We start from the raw sequence: 14,027 nt of genomic DNA, 5'->3' as shown, positions 1-14,027 counted from the left end.
TATGTGAACAATGATAAATTTCTTATTCCTTTTAGTTTTCAGTGTATTGCTGACCTACAATGTACTCCTTTTCATGATTTGATCGTATATTCCAAGATGTTTTTACTCTTTTACTCCATTCAATTTCTTATTTTTAAGGTGTAGATTGTATAGTTTTTTATTGATGTACATGCTCATGTAGTTATGTTGATATTATTTTAACTTAATAGACTGTAAATTTTTTGAATATTATTATATTGCATTCTTTTACTGATCTAGCTCTACCTATCCTACTGTGTCACAACGCAACTACTGTTTCTGTAGCAATTGCAAGTTTGCTATTAACTTTTAAGTGGGTTATAAAGCCAAAATAAATTTTATTACCAAATTACTGAACCATCCAACCACTTCAACTCTTCTATACTTTACAATTCGCTCTTCTCTTTTGCCTCTTGAATCTTTTCTTTAGAGGCTTCCCTTTCATCTCCACCAACCAACCAACCCACACAATCTGCTCTTTAAAGCCCCACCATTCCGCTGTTTGAGATTTCCTCATCTCCACCCAGTTTTGAACTCTTTCTCTCCATTCTCTTGTGCAGAGTACAACACCTCATTTGATAATGAAATTGAGAATCCTTGCATGTAATTAATCAGGATAACCTGCTATGACTTTTACCACCAATTTGCCAAAGACACTGCTGTCCTTGTTTTGAACTTCTATGTCTAGAATTTAACCAATGTTTAAACTAAATTCTGAAAGAATGAATATTCATTGCAGGATTACTTGTTGACAGGGTGAGCTGTGCAGTTACAAATTAATACCTCACTGACTGTATTAACAGGTTATGCTCTGTGGGATGCAGGAAGTAGACCTGACAGACTGGCAGAGAAATACAGTCTACCGCCATTACACCAGAAACAGTAAACAAATCATTTGGTTCTGGCAGGTATGAAGCTTAAAATTCCTAAAATTATAGACATCTATTGTAAGAATATATACTTCTAAATGCAATGAATTGCCTGTGTACAGTTTGAAGAGGAAATCTAGCATTAAAAGTATAAATATACAGTATTCAGATAAGACGACCCTTGAAACACCCAAAAAACACCCCCCAAAAAGGGGTTGTTTTATAGGCCTTAAAATTCTACTCAAAATACCACTTGATTGGTTCCATAACCCACCCAGTCCCCAACCTATAACAATTTTTTAAGCTACCAGTATATTTTTCAAAAGCTGTACACAATCTTTATTTTGAACTAAAATCCATTACCTATGTGGCATTAAACCAAGAAAAGAATTGTAAAATTTAAAAAAACACATCACACACATTTAAAATCCTTAAAAATCTCTAGCTTCATTGTCTGAGGCAAAGAACCATGCAAACACATCTGCAAACTCACTGTTTACACTGTCATCATATGGGTCCCAGTCTGAATCTGGTGAGTCGGCTTCGGCTTTGTAGTCAGTGTCCCACAATAAATCATCCATTGCACTTTTTGAAAGATTTTTTGAAAGTCTCTCCTTTCACTTTATCCCATTCTTTGATCACAAAATCATGTAGCACGCATAGCCCCACCTTTTGTAAAGCACAATTGTTAGATTCCAGGGCCACTTCATTGACTGTAACTTAAAACTTGCTTCACATTGTCTTTGTTTTGTTTGTGACTCCATGATAACAATTTGGTAAATTTTGAAACGTATTTTAAAATCCAAGTCATCACTTGAAACAGTATTTTGTTCGACTAGATTCTGGATTCCAGGATCTTGCAAAGTTATGAATGATATTTCTGCTTTTTTTCCTGATAAAATGGTGTCTTTTTTTTTCCTGGGCCCATATTGTATAAGAATTTGATTTTGTTGTTACTGCAAAGATAGACATGACCAGCTATTTACTATCAAAGTTATCAACTCAAATGAAACAATGAACTATTCTTTGCAAATGATAAAGCCAGGTAAAAGGAAGAAGAATTATTTAAATCAGACATCTAACTTCATGGAGTAGGTTGGCATTCACAAAATAATACTTTTAAGAAGGGTGTTTTCTTAAATATCAAAATTAATTCTTTCCCCCAGTTGTGAGCTGATGTGGTGTATTTATTCCATTTTCTATTTTTATTTCAGATTTCCAGCACTTGATAATTTATTTTCAATTTAGTTAACCAAAATTCAGATCAAATTAGTTATTGAGGTTGCAGTTGATACTTAACTAAAGGTTACTAATTAATGGGGTATAATCTTTTGCAGGGACTTGGATATTATTAACTCCTGCCTTCACTAACTTGTAGTTATAACATATTGTTCTTAGTGGCATGGATTAAATATTGACAAGATATTACTTTATAATGTTTACTTTGTCTGATAAACAGATCTGTTAGCCTTGCATTTTCTTTTAAAAATGTGCTGTCTCTTCTGACATTATATAAAAAGTTCTAGGCTTAAACAACTTTTACCTTGCAGCAAATTTATGTTTCAGCTTTTCCTATAAAGCATAGGCATTGTCTATTTATGCCTGTTTCACAATATGATGAGAGCAATTTTTTTCATTTATACCTTTAGTAAACAAATATAATATCTGAGGTTTGAAGCTAACAATTTTAAATGTAAACGTCTGCTATCCTTTGTATGTAAACTTGTTCCTTAGGGGAGTGGTCACGTGATGGAGTAGCAGCTGGACTAGTGAAGCCAGCATCTCCAGAGAATAGTTTAAAAAAGTGAAAAAAAAACAAAAGCTGTAAGTTAAAAAGTATAGGAATCAACAGTTAAACATCGAAGGAAAAGAAAGAAGATTGCTCTGAAGGAAGAAAGAGTCGCTCTGCAGAAAAAAGAGCTGAAGAAATAGGCAGAAAACAAAAATGGAGGCTTTACCTGCTCTCTGGAACCAGGAGCTTCCTGGGCAAGGCAGGCTGAGCTGCAAGACTGGCAAATGAGCAATGTCGGGGCGAAGCATCGCAGGGTGGGGTCAGATACAGCAATGAGCTCTCTGAACCCTTCTCCATTAACAATGGCGTGAAGCAAGGCTGTGTTCTCGCACCAACCCTCTTTTCAATCTTCTTCAGCATGATGCTGAACCAAGCCATGAAAGACCCCAACAATGAAGACGCTGTTTACATCCGGTACCGCACGGATGGCAGTCTCTTCAATCTGAGGCGCCTGCAAGCTCACACCAAGACACAAGAGAAACTTGTCCGTGAACTACTCTTTGCAGACGATGCCGCTTTAGTTGCCCATTCAGAGCCAGCTCTTCAGCGCTTGACGTCCTGCTTTGCGGAAACTGTCAAAATGTTTGGCCTGGAAGTCAGCCTGAAGAAAACTGAGGTCCTCCATCAGCCAGCTCCCCACCATGACTACCAGCCCCCCCACATCTCCATCAGGCACACAAAACTCAAAACGGTCAACCAGTTTACCTATCTCGGCTGCACCATTTCATCAGATGCAAGGATCGACAATGAGATAGACAACAGACTCGCCAAGGCAAATAGTGCCTTTGGAAGACTACACAAAAGAGTCTGGAAAAACAACCAACTGAAAAACCTCACAAAGATAAGCGTATACAGAGCCGTTGTCATACCCACACTCCTGTTCGGCTCCGAATCGTGGGTCCTCTACCGGCATCACCTACGGCTCCTAGAACGCTTCCACCAGCGTTGTCTCCGCTCCATCCTCAACATCCATTGGAGCGCTTTCATCCCTAACGTCGAAGTACTGGAGATGGCAGAGGTCGACAGCATCGAGTCCACGCTGCTGAAGATCCAGCTGCGCTGGATGGGTCACGTCTCCAGAATGGAGGACCATCGCCTTCCCAAGATCGTGTTATATGGTGAGCTCTCCACTGGCCACCGCGACAGAGGTGCACCAAAGAAGAGGTACAAGGACTGCCTAAAGAAATCTCTTAGTGCCTGCCACATTGACCACCGCCAGTGGGCTGATATCGCCTCAAACTGTACATCTTGGCGCCTCACAGTTCGGCGGGCAGCAACCTCCTTTGAAGAAGACCGCAGAGCCCACCTCACTGACAAAAGGCAAAGGAGGAAAAACCCAACACCCAACCCCAACCAACCAATTTTCCCCTGCAACTGCTGCAACCGTGTCTGCCTGTCCCGCATCGGACTTGTCAGCCACAAACGAGCCTGCAGCTGACGTGGACATTTACCCCCTCCATAAATCTTCGTCCGCGAAGCCAAGCCAAAGAGAAGAAAAGAAGAGAGAGTAAAATGCATCTAGAGTTAAAGATTATGAACTATCAAATACCAAATATATTGCTAAAACAAAACCAATTAATTCCTTTCACAATGAAAAATATATACTTTAAGGAATGATCAAGAAAAGGAATTACAAGAATAAAAAATTGTTTCTGGTCAATAACTTACTGACATTTTAACAGCTAAAAGATAAATATGGAATATTGCATGATTCAATCTTTTTCATACTATCAGTTAAAAACATATTTAAAGAAAAGCTGGGAAATAATCTAAGGTTGCCAGAAGGACACTATGATAATTAAAAAGTTTATTACAAATATGTATATCAAATTACATAATAAAGGAAAAGATGAGAAAACACCATTGGGAAAATAATTTAAACATACAAATAAATAATTAAACTTGGAAGGAATTATTTGTGGACACCATGACAAATACAATAAATGCTCAGTATAGAATGATACAATATAATTGGCTTCATAAACATCACACATCAAAAATTTAAACAATGGTATATGACATTATCTGACAAATGCTTCCACTGTGAACAAGAATTTGGACATGTGCAAAAGTCAAACCCTTTGGGAAGACTTAAATTCAATATTACATCGAGTTACAAAAAATAAGATAACAAAAGACCCAAAAAATGTTATGTTAAGCAATATAAAAGATAAGTATTTAAAGCTAAATTTAAATAGATTTCAAAAATAATTTATCAAGATTGCATTAGCGACAGCAAAAAAAATGCTTAATGATAACTTGGAAAATGGATACACCTCTGAGAATACACTGGTGGCTCACAGAAATGAACAAATATATATTAGAGAAAATTACTTATAATTTAAGGGCTAATTATTGCTCAAGATGAACAAATTTAGGACCCATATGTAAAGTTTATTAGTAACCGCCAACTTCAGGTCTGCAACTCTTAACGAGACATGGTATACATAAGGATAAAGTGTATCACACAATATTTAGATGACACACTCCTTTTTGTCTTTATTTTTTATTTTTCTTTCTATAGTTATTTGGGGGGGTGGGGGAGAAAATGGAAAATGTTACTATGTGTATATATATATATATATATATATATATATTATATATATATATGTGTGTGTGTGTGTACTGAGTTTGTGTAGCTATTGTTAGAGATTTGTTATATTGTGCCATATTAAATATAAAAATTTCCCTATTTACTCTGAAAAGGCCTGTCTTCTTATCTCATCTACGCTTCCTAATTCTAGCCTCTCAAACCAGCAGGAATTATTTCTGCTTGGTCCATCAGTTCCCAATAATATTTTGAAGATTATCGCTTTGCACAGTAAATGTCAAAAATGGGTTGGAGAATCTTTCATTTTGTGTGGCTTGGTCACTGTTAGTGCAACACTATTACGGCATGAGCAAGTCAGGTTCAAATTCAGCACTGTTTGTAAGGAATTTCTAAGTTCTCCTCGAGATTGCATGGGTTTCCTGAGTGCTCTGGTTTTCTCCCACTTTCCAAAAACTTGCGGGGTTTGTAGGATAATTGGTGTATTTGGGGCAGCACAGACTTGTGGGTCAGAAGGGCTTGTTACTATGTTGCATCTCTAAATTAAAAAAAATCCTTGAGAGCATCAGGTATTTATAGGGCCATTCATTTAACACAAACTTTTCAGCATACCAAATCCAGGCCAACCATCAGCCAACTACCCATTTACACCATAGTACAGGCCCTTCAGCTCTCAATATTGTGCCAGCCCATATATTCTTTAATGGAAAAATGTACTAAACTCTTCCTACTATGAAGCCCTTTATTTTTTCTTCCATCCATGTGCCCATGTAAGAGTCTCTTTAATGCCTCTCATGTTTCAGCCTCCACCACCATCCCTGGCAAGGCATTCCAGGCACCCACAACTCTGTGTTTTTAAAAAAATATCTTGCCCCTGATGTCTTCCTTAAAATTCCCTCCCCCTCACTTTGTACATATCTCCTCTGGAGTTTCCTGTTCCTGCCCTAATAAAAAAGTCCTGGTTGTCCACCCTATTTATTGCCTCTCATAATCTTGTAGACCTCGGTGAAGTTTCTGCTCATCCATCTATGCTCCAAAGAGAAAAGTTCTAGCTCGAATAACCTGCCTCATAAGCCTTATTTTTCAATCCAGGAAACATTCTGAAAAAATGATTTTTACTAAATTTTGAGAAATTCTGAAGCACACCCCAATTATGCAAATCAAATGATCTTCCAGGAATTTTTGAAGGGGTTATGGTTAAATTGAGATGAGCTCTGAGATTCAAGCAGGAGTCATTAAAGGCCCCCCCCCCGCAATGAAAAATCAGTACTGTTCAAATAATTATTCATCCAAAAATTATTTAAAAGCCCAGAAAAAAAGTAATTTTATCTCTTGTACAAAAACAAAACTTTAGCACAAGTGTTAAACCAGATCTAGTTTAATCTGCTGCAATTCATTGATAAAGAAATTGAAACAAAAGGCCTCATTCTGTACAATTATGACTGTCCCTTTACCTCACTGGAACTCTCCTGTCTAGCCCCATTTCTCTTCATTCCCTTAATATTCAAAATTTTACGAAACTGTTGAGAGGGATTAGTCCCTCTGTGTTTGTGAATATTGGCATTACAAGATATTCACATTTAAGAGTTGTATCGTTGCCTTAAATAAATTTGAATATTTTTTGCTAGTTTGTGAAGGAGATGGATAATGAGGTGCGTCTACGACTGATGCAATTTGTCACCGGTACCTGCCGTTTACCTTTGGGTGGATTTGCTGAGCTTCTAGGTAGGCAAAACTGTTCAATGTAATTGCAACTACTGCTTCTGGACTACAGCTTTGCAACATCAGTGTCTAATTTCCAAAGTTCTAAATTAGGTACAAAGAATATAGATGCACTTTCAAGTTAGAATAATTTACTACTTGTAACATATTGCACATCCTTGTATGTAGAAACATTTAACAAATAATTTATACTTACAATAAAATATAAAGACTGCATACGAAATGCATTTTATTATTTTCCTAAACTGTTTTTGTTTTATTCCCTCTGACATACATCTTTACAATGAAGACAAGATTTTTTTTTATATACATGGGGGAACTCTTATCAAGGCACATTGGTAGATTTCTCTCCTACTCTGAGAATGACTTTTTTTTCTGTTTTCCTCCATCTAATGAGGCTGCCTATACATTTGTTGCTCCATATCCATAAGCTATATGTGTGACCAAAGTTAATTTGTTTTCCAGTTTTCTTTTCTCCCAGTCATTGCATCTCAAAAATTATGAATGCATGTATCTTTGTTTTGAAATACTTTTTTTTAAAGCAAATAGTATTGCAAATTTAAAATTGGATTCCTATAATATAGTGAAAATAAGACGAAAGATAGGAACATAGTGAATTTGTAATAGGATGAACAAATTTCAGTGAAAATAAAACCCCTCCACCATCAGACTCCTAAACAACAAACTAATTTAAAGACTCTTACTTTGAACGTTATTTATTATTGAATATTTATTTTCTTTATTGCACAGTTTGTTTGCACTTCCTTCTTGTTTTATTCCCCACTTTTGTTTTCACTACCATTAAGTAGAATTTCTGCTCAGACTGGAGGAAAAAGAATTTCAGGGTTGTATGTGATGTCATAGGGCAGCACAGCGAGTGTAGCAGTTAGTGCAATGCTGTTATAGTGCCAGCAATCAGGACCGGGGTTCAAATCCAGTGCTGTCTGTAAGGAGTTTGTATGTTCTCCCCATGTCTGTGTGGGTTTCCCTCTGGGTGCTCCAATTTCCTCCCATTGTTCGAAATGTACAGGAGGTTGTAGGTTAATTGGCTGTAATTAATTGGAAGCTCGTGGGCTGAATTGGCCTGTCACCACGTTGTATATTTAAATTTAAATTTAAAAAAATGTATGTACTCTGACAATAAATTTACACTTTGTGGAGATCGGATAATGCGGTAGGGAGAGTAATTCATTTTGAAGCATTCCACACAGATTCTGACCCTTTGGTCAGTAAGCTCGAGCTGGAAAGATGGGAAAGTGTTGCATTGAATCAAAGGATTGGTAGAGAGTCTAGCACAGACATTCTTAATGGGGGCCACAGTCTGAAATAATTTTTTAAAAATGTATTTTATGTAATTGGCCAAAGAACAGAAACCAACTAAACTTAACTGCTTCACAGGGAAAGGGGCCCATAAACCTTGAGAAGAGTTGTAAGAGGGCCAGAGCCAAAAAAAATATTGAGAATGGTTGGCTCTGGCAGACTAAGTGAAGCCTCAAGTGTTCAATGCAGTTGACTAATTGTTCACTTCAGCTACTTTGCAAACCACTGATTTTCTCACTACATTGGGAGTAACCAATGCTGCCCAATACAGACTTATGAACAGACACCACCCATCCCCATATCTCAGGAATTAATGAAGCAATTGGTGGGGGGGGGGGGGAATCAAGTGCCTGTTGCATTGTAAACTACTTGTTATGAATGAGATGGTGCTGCGCTTGTGAAATATTTGTGCTTTCTAATTAAATATACACCTTGCTCATGTATCAGTACTGTACTTAAATCTTGCATGATCTGTTTTGATAAAGTATTGTGATTGATTAGGTGGGGATATTAATTGGTCTTTTCCAACAGGGAGTAATGGTCCACAAAAATTTTGCATTGAAAAGGTTGGTAAAGAAACATGGCTGCCCAGAAGTCACACTTGGTGAGTAAGCTTTACTTGTAATAGGAACACTAGCAGTTTCAAATCTGTACTTTTACATATGGAACATCATAATTTTATATGCTCATTTCCTAGTTTGTCTTTGTGTTCTCTTTAAACTGTTTACTATCTTCCGTGATGTTTCTTGCAATTCCAAGTTCTGTCATCAAGTGGTTTAAATTTTTGTACTACCTCACATTCAAATGTTTATCAGGTCCTTGTACTGAACTCGGGAACTCTGGAGAGTTAAAAAATCTGAGAGTGGTGAATTAACTGTAAAGGAAATAAACCAATGCAACTCTTTATCAATCTATCTATTAAAAATGCAATGCTGATAACATTGGTAAGAGTGACCATTCCATAATTCTTACATATAGAGTCCTGTCTTCAAGGTGTGGCAATCTTTTCATGCTGTCTGGATTCAAAATAGATCTAACGACTCAGAACTAAATTCGTGATGCACCATAGGCCACTGTAACCTGTACACATGCCTCACTAAATCGAGTCACAGGAGCCAATGTTTACACGTATAAAAATCTGGTTGAAGTTGCAGCAAAACCAGCATATACTGGACAGATCTGAGCAATCTCAATGCTAAACTCAGATTCTTCACATATTAGGTTGATTGATGGTGATTGATGGTAATGATTAAGTCTAGCACATGAATGCCAAAACAAACTGAGGTATTTGTGACCATCTTTAGCCACAAAGGCCAGTGGATAATCTATTTTGGCTTTCTTCTGAGTTTCACAGAATCTGATTCATCCACTGGGATTAAGCAAAGGCTGTGAAACTAGATGTCATGACGTTCGTCTGAAGAGTTGCACGTCAGAACAGGTCATACCTCTATCCAAGATGTTCCACTTTAATCTCCCCAATAGTACAAAAATGGTCAGAGAACATGATGAATCCAATTTAGCTGATTATCACCCTATGATGACTTAGGCATTGTGGACAGCTAACAAACATGGACAAAAGTGAGAATGATTACCTTTGACATCAATTGAGTTAATGTCCCTGGTAAAAATGAAGTCAATAAGAATTAAACTGGATTTATTTGCATCTTACACAAAGATTGTGGTTGTTGGAAGCTAATTATATCAGCCCTGAACAATACACATGGTCCAACCATTTTCAGACACTTCTTCAGCAACCTAACAAACTTTAAAATGTAAACATGAAGATGCTTGTTCATTTCCATTTGAAGTTTTTCAAAATATGAAAGGCCCATTATTGATAACATTTGGACATAGTTTGATGCAAATATGCCAGACTATGACTATCTCCATCAATAGATAATCTAACTACTTTCAATGTTCAGTGGTATTACCGATGCAAGGTTTCATCGCATCAACATCCTAGCTTCCAAAAATGGTCAGAAGCTTAAATGGAGCAGCCTTGTGAATACTGGGACTGCAATAGCACATTGGAGGTTTTGTATCGTGTAGTGAGTGACTCTCCACCTTTCTTTCCAATACTATATATGTGATACTTCAGGAAATGCATTCCATTTGCCTTGATGAGAGTAACTCCAATGACACAGGAAGCAAAGCAGTCAACTTGATTGGCATCCCATTCAAATGCCTTCATCATGGATGTGCTGTGACTGCAATATGCACCATCTACACATTGTAGCCTAGACTTCAATAAGACCATTCTGGGAAAAAGGCAAGGGATATATTCCCTGATATCAAGGTGACATTTTACCCAGTGTGGCATTAAGAGCCCATGGTAAAATTTAAGTTTGTAGAAATTGAGGATTAACCCTCGATTGGTTGGATTCAATACTTTGCCGAATGGAACATGGCTTAGTTTTTTGGGGTTGCATTGTGTAACAATTACAAAATCCATGGTTGCTCCAACAGTATTACCCTAGCACATATTCTATACCACTAAAGGCAATCAGCAGATGTACAGGAGGATCATCAGCTGCAGGTTTTGAAAGAAAAATAATAGGGATATGAGGTATGAAGGGTTTAGTTTTTTTGGTAGGGATGTGTAGGTTTGCAGAACATAAAAGGCCTGTACCATGCTGTAAGTTCTATGTTCCAGGTAACTGTCGGTCCGAACTTGGAAATACATTGCCATACTTTCATAGTCACTTGACCTAATATTCTGGAACATATTCTAGAACAACCCAGTGGGAGTACCTTCAAGAAAACTCCACCAATTAAAACAGATAACTCTACTACCTTAATGCAGAGAGAAAATAACCTGTAGTAGGTACTATGCTCAACCTGGAGTAACATTTTTGACATTTAAAAAGGACGTCTGCAAGTGTTTAAATTGAGCTAAATATTCATTGACGTACGTATATTCTTCAACAGCTTTAACCGCTTGGATTTGCCACCTTATAAAAGTTATGAACAATTAAAAGAAAAGTTGCTTTTTGCAATCGAAGAAACTGAAGGATTTGGACAAGAATAGATGCAGCACATAATCTTGATACTATGAGATGGCATCACAATGTACTCGTTTCATGTCCAATCAATTACAGTTGCACAATTGTCTATTTGTATATAAGCTATTTGCCTAGAGAAATAATTTACATCTGGAATTCTATAAAATTGACATGCTTTTCTTCCAGTCATTATGCAAATTGTCTTGACCATAATATTTTACATACTTGCAATTTTCCTTTAAAGAAATATCTTGGGAGAAAAGAGTTTGACTGATTTCTGAAATATAGAATGATGTTTTTTTTTAAATCAGAAACAGCTGAACTATCTATCCATGGCTCTAGTTTTATAGAGCTTGTTAGGTGATCTGGTAGGTGTGCTATTAGGCCTCTTTAGTGCAAGTTGCATCTTCCAGAAGAAAACACAGGCCGTGTGGGTCAGTTCCGACTGATCTAACACTGTCAGGGTTACTTCTTGCATGGCTGTCACTGAAGTATTTAAGGCTTATGCCAAACACTATCAAATATCTAGATTTAACGCTGCTGGCTTGTTGAGATCATAGAACATGTAAATGCTGACATGAGATTTTCCTTTACTTTCTTGTTGTGTTATTGTTTTTTTGTGTGTGTCTTGTGTATAGTATACTGAAATAAAGAAAAGCAGAGGAATTGGGTAGTACCCCAAATACTAATGTTATTTTATATACCAGAAGCTAATGTGGACAATTTTCACAATGTAATTATGCAAAATATTACCTCTGCTGCTTTCATGTTCAGTCTTTTAGAAGAGTTACACTTATCTATCAGGAATAAAAGTAAATCAGTTTTGCACATTTGTATGGAATGTTGTGTAATTTGTTTTCTCCATTGCAATGGTATACATCCTGTTTTTATATAAATTACATAATGCATAGGTTTAATTCTTTTTTCTGGCTTTAAAATATAATTTCTATTAGGCCTTCGTCCTCAAGTATCAAGTGATTTAATTTTTAAATTCAGAAGTTTCAAAAACATTTAAAATAGTTTCAACAGTATTGAGGATATTTACTTATTGATATGTAACAAAAATCTATTTAAAAATAATTGTGAATTATATTGAACTGCAACTTTAACGCTGTGCTTCCTTGCAATGACTGGGGAGATATAGACATTTGAAATATAACATTTGTAATGCTTTAAATTTAAACATTGTAAATTCCATTAAAGTTTTTAATTTGTAAAAGTTTTGTAAAAGCTCAAGTTTGGTCAGTTTTTGCTCTCGCTTTTTTTGATGTAATTTCCCCTCCTCTCAAAACAGCAACTGACCATTTCTGCACTTCAAATAGCTAGTAGCAGCGCAAGATTATCTCTAAAATTTCAACCTTCTGACAGGTACTTGAAAAACTCACTTTTATCTGTAATTATGTCCAAAAAACTTTAAAAATGAAAATAAAATCAGATGCCTATTTTATTATTGTTTCAGTTGTTTTTAGTTGCAAATGGAAGGCTTTCTGTACTGTTTACTCAAGTGGGTGTCAACCACACAATGTGTAATGAAACATTGTTGATGACTGTAAGAGTTAACAAGCAAGATGGTCATTCATCTGGTTATTTTGGGATTTGGTAGAATTTTTATTCTGGAAAGCATGTGCATTGAAAAAAAAACTTGTCTGTACTACAAGAGGCATACAATATTTTTAGGGGATAATGTCAAGTTTTAAAATTCATTAACATCATCCTGCAGTTAAACTAATATAATTTCGAGTTTGTTCTTTTTGGCTGGCAGAGTGTATACTGCAGCAACATTCACAAATTTGCAACATACATAATATATATACTATAAATGCTGTATCAGGGCTGTACAATTTTGTGTAAATTCTTTTGTGATTCAATAAAAATATTTTTCATTGATGTCTGCGAAATTCATCCTATCAGAGTGACTGAAGGAAGGACGTTTTAACGTACAAGATTCACTTGAGCTAGTTTGTCAATCTTGTTAATAGCTTCAGTAATTCAGCAGCTTCTTTTTGAACCTAAAAATAGAAAAAAAGACAGATTACCTATAAGTGCCATGGGAATTTTTAAAGAAGAAATTCAGCTCTAATGTGTGCAATGTTTGGTTTCTGGTCATAAATCCTAGAGATAAATTTTTATAGTCACTTAAGCAGATGGAAAATATTTATGTATTCACTTGTTTAAATTTATCTTTTTAGTTAATTCCATTAAACTTCCCTTCTTTGCAGGATAACCTGTTACAGGTCTAATTTGGGGCAGATTCAGCAAATAATTTCCCTTGCAGTTAAGCAGTTTTTCCTTGCTTTTTTTTGCAAAAATTCTTGGCCATTAACGAAGTCCAGGCAGTGTTTGGGGTGCAGAAAGTACAGGAATCTCTGAATTATTATGTTTTTTCAGACAACATCTACCTCTTTGCCAAGCACACAGTGAAACAGGAATATTTGAGTTTACCACTGGCCTTCCATGCACCCACAAAATAAATGAATGAGGGATGCTGTCATTGCAAAAGATATTCCGATTGAGGACATCCTCCATTGTGTCGTATTGCAACTGTGCTCAACAGGAAGGCCAGAGACTGTTCTAACTGCCAGATCTATTTTATGTGGCACTCTGTACCTTGAGCTCTAATAGAATTGACTGAATTGAATTGTTTTTTTGTCATGTATACCGAGAAAAGATTTGTTTAATGTAATTCAACACAATTTATTACCTGATAGCCTGGAATATTCCCATATCTACCATTACTAAAAAGAAAGGGAACCTAT

General features: G+C 36.2%; 2 protein-coding genes across 10 annotated transcripts in view; one reads left to right on the top strand and one right to left on the bottom strand.

The window, feature by feature from the left end:
• The window catches only part of LOC138755644 (NEDD4-like E3 ubiquitin-protein ligase WWP1), a 140,887-nt gene extending 127,729 nt beyond the window's left edge, over positions 1 to 13,158 (top strand). For all 9 annotated transcript variants that reach the window (XM_069922004.1, XM_069922009.1, XM_069922006.1 and 6 more), the window contains 4 exons: positions 822 to 926; positions 6,856 to 6,952; positions 8,801 to 8,873; positions 11,198 to 13,158. In XM_069922004.1, the coding sequence (XP_069778105.1) occupies positions 822 to 926; positions 6,856 to 6,952; positions 8,801 to 8,873; positions 11,198 to 11,297 (375 nt within the window). In that variant the 3' untranslated portion in view covers positions 11,298 to 13,158. The remainder of the gene's footprint in view (positions 1 to 821; positions 927 to 6,855; positions 6,953 to 8,800; positions 8,874 to 11,197) is intronic.
• rmdn1 (regulator of microtubule dynamics 1) overlaps positions 9,907 to 14,027 on the bottom strand; it is a 41,035-nt gene continuing 36,914 nt past the window's right edge. The window contains exon 10 of the mRNA XM_069922013.1: positions 9,907 to 13,280. Coding sequence (XP_069778114.1) covers positions 13,227 to 13,280 — 54 coding nt within the window. The 3' untranslated portion in view covers positions 9,907 to 13,226. The remainder of the gene's footprint in view (positions 13,281 to 14,027) is intronic.

This window comes from Narcine bancroftii, chromosome 2 (assembly GCF_036971445.1).
Source record: "Narcine bancroftii isolate sNarBan1 chromosome 2, sNarBan1.hap1, whole genome shotgun sequence".
NCBI classification, from domain to species: Eukaryota; Metazoa; Chordata; class Chondrichthyes; order Torpediniformes; family Narcinidae; genus Narcine; species Narcine bancroftii.
The sequence above is the reverse complement of the archived record's forward strand: the minus strand, read 5'-3'. Positions and strand labels throughout refer to the sequence as shown.